The sequence below is a fragment of the Triticum dicoccoides genome, chromosome 4A, assembly GCF_002162155.2.
Source record: "Triticum dicoccoides isolate Atlit2015 ecotype Zavitan chromosome 4A, WEW_v2.0, whole genome shotgun sequence".
In the NCBI taxonomy this organism is placed as follows: Eukaryota; Viridiplantae; Streptophyta; class Magnoliopsida; order Poales; family Poaceae; genus Triticum; species Triticum dicoccoides.
In genome coordinates this window covers 3,057,973-3,063,647 of record NC_041386.1, presented here as the reverse complement: position 1 = coordinate 3,063,647, position 5,675 = coordinate 3,057,973, and the positions used below count along the sequence as shown (strand labels likewise).

At 43.2% G+C, this 5,675-nt stretch overlaps 1 protein-coding gene across 2 annotated transcripts in view; it reads right to left on the bottom strand.

Annotated features, from left to right (window-relative positions):
* The window catches only part of LOC119284495 (MADS-box transcription factor 47-like), a 14,911-nt gene extending 11,074 nt beyond the window's left edge, over positions 1-3,837 (bottom strand). The window contains exons 1-2 of one of the 2 annotated variants that reach the window (XM_037563613.1): positions 3,689-3,837; positions 3,331-3,564 (exon numbers count right to left, since the gene is read on the bottom strand). In XM_037563613.1, coding sequence (XP_037419510.1) covers positions 3,331-3,518 — 188 coding nt within the window. In that variant the 5' untranslated portion in view covers positions 3,519-3,564; positions 3,689-3,837. The remainder of the gene's footprint in view (positions 1-3,330; positions 3,565-3,688) is intronic. The other variant, XM_037563614.1, reaches the window with a different exon arrangement.
* Between the last annotated feature and the right edge of the window lie 1,838 nt (positions 3,838-5,675).

Below are 5,675 nucleotides of genomic sequence, written 5' to 3'. Positions count from 1 at the left end.
AAAATTTAAACACTAGTGCAAACTTTTTGGACTTCTTCGTTTTTTTCCTATATAGGGTGCATATACACCCAAGAACCAAAGTGCATTTCCTTGTTTTAATAAAGAGTACTTTTATTAACTTAAAATGTATCCCTCCGTAAAGAAATATAAGAGCATTTAGATCACTAAAGTAGTTATCTAAACACTCTTATATATCTTTACAAAGGGGGTAGCATCAAGCGGATACAGGCAGATTGAGCGACACCCGGCCTCTGCATGACATCAATGCTATAGTTGAGACAGCTGGAGTAAAATGGAAAAAAAACATGGTGCAATATTCAATATACTGAACTCAAGGTTTAGTGCATGTCGTTTTAGTTGATGAACATTTTCTAGGATAAATTTTCTTCAGTATATTCACATAATGCTAATAATATTATCCATTCAATCGATGATTTACTTTCTCTTTACATATCCTATATATAACTAAATAGGCGATCCTATTTTCTAATACATGCAATACCGCCACATCATCATCATCATCACCATCAATTTTTATTTTTTTATTCTCTTCAGCAACAAATCATTCTACGAAAGCTAGAAGGGCACAAGACACTGCAAGCCACCCTCCATTTACTGCTAGGTTCTCTACCGTTCACATATGGCGAGAATGTGAAGGATATATGAATGGTTATTATTCTCATATATTCTATTTTATTCTTGGCAAATTTATTGCTTTAAATTCTCATAGCAGTGCGGCAAATATTATCTAGTTATTAAGGTCGATCTTTTCTACAAAATAAAGAGTCAGAGCTCCTATGCGTTGCTTAAAAAAACTCGTAAAAATATTTCAGCATATACTTTAAGACAAATCTAATAATGACATCTTAACAAAAATATATCTGTGTAATTTATTAAGGATGGGTATCTTGTCCAAACTCATCTTAACAACAGAATACAAAATAGTGGAGATTGGCTGTGTTCTTCATTAGATATTCGGGCCGATATAGCAAAGTGGTTTTTTTTTGTGTCTGGGGAAAGGTGATATCTCGATTAATTCAAAACAGGAACGTTAATACAATCTACATCGCTTCTCTTCATTAGTTGGTCAGGCGTGTACATATAGCTAGTGAAACATCTGCATCTGATATGCTTCTCAAATGGACGTTATATACACTGTAGTTTTCTATGCTTACATCAAACTGAAAAAGGTCCTATGAGATGGTTAATTATTACTACCTCTGTTCCTAAACACAGGAAAGTTTTGCAGTTTAAATTGAACCGACAAAACGTTTTATATTTGATTCTTAAATATGATTGTACACATTAGCCTAACGTGAAAAGATGGAAAAACTTTGGACTGATACTGGGATGAATTCCGATGCGCAATGCTGCCTTCTGAGCACAGTACGGAATCTGTTCAGGGGTCATATATTTGATTGGACCGGTCAATCTTTTTAACCATTTTTGTCCAAGAGTCCTGGCCATTAATTCTACACGAATACAGATGTAGCTTTAAACAAACCATGCATGCATGCGTCCTGACAAATCATGTCATGCACAGGCCAACTCGAGTCAGTGATATACAGAACTGGAGTACGTGCCATGAAAAGACAAGAAAAATCATACAAACACCCCATGAGCATTTATTTGTAAAAATATACACACAAGAAAACCATTCACTTTTTATGTCATGCACAAGCATTTTCCCTGGAACTAACAATGATATTATTCCTCCCGCAAAAAAAATGATATCATTCCATTAAGTTGGAACGATTGTAACTTTTGTATCTATTGAATAAATTTTGCTGAAACGCCATATTTGTTCCCAACATGTTCATCATGCCGCAGCACATCTCTGACCAGTCATAACTACTCTTACTACTTTACCATATGTGCGCATCTTTGATCAGTCATGACTAGTAGTTTACTATATATATATGCATTTTGCTTCTATTCATTTATGCATTGGATTAATTTACAACACAACTAATAGCCTTCATGCTATGCAAGTATGCATAGTTAAGGAGACATGCATTAGTTAACAATATTTCCCATATTTCCCACACACAAAAAACAGTATTTCCCATATACTCCATTTAAGCTTACCAATTTGATCTTAGCACAAACGCATGTTTCCAACCTCTTCCACGATAACATTTGTTTAGCATTTGTAGGCCCAAAATTACATATCATAATCACTAACTGCTCTGCCTTGTATAACGTTGTATTAGTTCAGCATTTGTGATATCTCAAATTACATATCCTAGCTCTTATTGTTCCCTTTTACTAGATAAATTATTATTGAATAGTTGTGACTGGAACATGGCCAGCGATCTTCAATTACTAACTTATGTGTTCCTGTCATTTCGAATAAAAAAGTCCGCTTAGTTTGGACATAAAGTCCTGGTTAAACTACAAACTTTGATCTTTTACAAAAACGGTATTGGGTGTTTTGAAAGGGCATTTGTAAATTTTCCTTCAAAATTATTATTTTATTTATTTTGTTAGATACTATGTTGTCCCAAATGACAGCTTTTAAGACTGTGAAAGAGTCGTACATGCTAATAGGCTGTATAGTACATGTGGTCCGAGTTTGGAGTAGTTCTGATCCAGGAAAGATATGAAGTGGACATTAATTCTTTTTTTATCTGAATATATTAATCCTAGAACAACAGCAAGCATAACGAAGAAAAGGTAGAAACGAGACTTGTAGGTCCAAATACAATGCATAATAAACAGTTGAGCATGAACAAACAATGCATTTTTAAAAGCGGAGAAGACACATTGTTAATTTTACTGGTTAGGTTCACTACCAAAAGAAAATCCTCCCTCTCTTTTGTGATCTCTCTCACATGTCATAATAGAAGAACAGTGGCGAAACTTATATATTATAAACAGCAAATCAAAGCAAATATTTTATTAAGCATTAGAGAATCTACACATGCTTTGACTGCTTTGACTTTACGAGTCATTGTTATAGGCACTGAGAAAAAGAGTCGAACATGCGAAAAGAACCTCGAAATGAGTATATGTTGTACCAAAACACCTCTGTTATAACTAATTTGTAACAGGAAAACCATGAGTAGTACTAGTAGCCCAGCACATCAAATATCAATCCGTGAACAAAAACTGTTAGATAGTGAAAAACGCTCGATCTCAAAAAGTGAAGAATCAAAACTTGGGACAAATGATTCCTGAAAAGAAAAGAAAAACTCAGGACTAATAAATGTAGATGTAATCGGTTAAGACACCAGATAAAACAAGAAGCGAGTCAGATTGAAAGTGCATCCAAAAACTGGCTGATCGATGAGAGATCAATTGATAGCTATGCACACATGAAGGATGTACCTGGAGCTGGCGAACTGGAAGAGCTTGCCGGTGGCGGAGAAGACGGCGAGGCCGACCTCGGCGTCGCAGAGGATGGAGAGCTCCTCGGCCTTCTTGAAGAGGCCCCGCCGGCGCTTGGAGAAGGTGACCTGCCTCGCCGCCAGATTCTCGATCCTCCGTATCGCAATCCTCTCCCTCCTCCCCGCCATCCTATCTTCCCCCCTTGTTCCCCTCCTCCCCTCCCCACAGTCGCTGCTGCAGCAACAGTAAGAACCGAGGTAGGATGGAGGAAGAGGAAGCTAGCTAGCTAGCTAGGTAGAGGGAAACCCTAGCTAGCCGAGCCGAAGGGGAGAGAAACTCAGGAGGCGGAGAAGCTTACAGGTGTTGCAATAGATCTGCGGCGGGCGGCGTCGGTCGGGGGGTGGGAGGAGCTCCCTTTTTCCTCTTTGCGCAAAGGACTACGGGCGGGGGCGAGCAACTTGGCTACTACTTATGGAAGAAATGCAGAGACGGAGCACCACCGTACAGGAGCCGGGAGCAGCAGTAGGACTAGGAGCGCAGCCGAGCTGAGCTAGCTAGCTGTCACTGGCGGCCGTGGTAGGGTAGGGCTGCACCGCACACAGCCGTAGGGGGAGCAGTGGCTACTTTTTTCCGTGGCAAGGCTCGTGGGGGTGTCACAGGAATGGAGCCAGGTGTCTGCCACGAGCTGGTCAGGAAGTGACCGGCCCCCACCCCACACGCCATTGGTCCGCGGGTCACGTCGTCAGGTCAGGTCCGGTCCGGTCCTCTCTCCCTCCCTCGATCCTGAGCGCTGCTATACACACGACGGTGTGCAGCCGATGTCTGGACGATACTACTGATCTGACCGTACATGCATGGCACAAAGAGGAGGCCGACCGCTGGATCAAAGCATCGTCCAATGTTCGGCCAGTGGGTGTCGGCTGCTCAGTAGTTTCCGCTCGATCCTCGCCTTTGCTCGCTCCTTTGCTTCCCCGAAACTACTTCACAGACGATACTGCTGGACGATTCAGAGACGATATGTTTAATCCACTGGCTGTGTTGCACCTAGTCCTCTCTCTTCCCCGGCGCGCAGTGCCCTCGCCGTGAACCAAAGGCCATTCTACTGTTCTTTCCGACTCCGAGCATGATGATCCTTATCCTTCCGGCGGCTTTGCTTGCTTGCTTTTTTAACCCTCGGCCGGGGATACTGTTTTTGGGTTGTTTTCCTGGGTGGGGATGGGGGAACAGGAGTGTAGGACGGTCCGGCGGGCGGACGGGTGGTGTCAACAACTGTTGGGGAGGACAACGATAGGCTGGACTGGAGTGTGGTGCCTGCAACGGTACAACGTACCTGCACCTACCACCTGTCCAGGGGGGCCGGGGGCCGCAGGAGGGTACTGGTGCCGTGTTCCTTCGCATGAGCCATGGGGACGCCTTGCGTTGCTTTCGCCGGGTTGCTCATACGTCCACAACACAAAGTACATCAACGGATAGCAACGTTGGATGTCTGCGTGTGTAAAACAGCATCTTATTGACGATGTAAAAGCTACTGGTTTTAGGAGAGAGAAGGTTTTTGGCACAGATTTTTGTTGTTGTTGTTGATGCCCTAAAAATTCAGCTTGCCTGCTCTCATAAGGATCTAACGGCCGTCAGGGCACCGAGCTCAATTCTGGCCGTCATAACTCATCAGGGCCGATGACCCAACTAGGGATGGCGTCGGGAGGGACAAGTGGCCGGAGGGGAGTCAGGGTGCGGCCAACTCCGGCGGCGCATCGCCGTCTGAGCGTCGAACGGAGCCACAACACACTATTGGCATACCGGTCAATTTGAGGTTTCTCATCCTCTAATTGGCCTCGGCGGCCCGCGGTGGTGGGACGGTGACAATTTTAACCGACGAATGGGTAGGGGAATGACCAGAATCGGCGGCGGCATTTCAAGCTTCTAGAACGGCGGAGAGGGTCGTGGCAGACCTGTTGGTCAGCTGGAATGGCCAGCAGGGTGACGGCGGGGCTAGGGGTAGCCGATGGAGTGGTGGTGTTGGTCGTGGTTGTGTGTGTGTGGGAAAGTATCTAGTGCTCCCAGGCTTGGGGTGCTCCCGGTGCTTCAAACGTCCGAAAAACATTTTTAAAATGTTCAAAAAATTCTGAAAGAAAATGCAGCACATCGACGGAACATCGATGTCTCTTGTCACAAAATTTCAAATCAAAATTTGAAACATTGCTTGAGATACAAAAATGACAAATTTTTGTACATAACATAAGCTGGGCTTTAGTTTTGGCCCATTATCACATTGATGTCAAATTTGTCATTTTTGTATATCGAGCAATGTTTCGAATTTGATTTGAAATTTTGTGACAAGAGACATC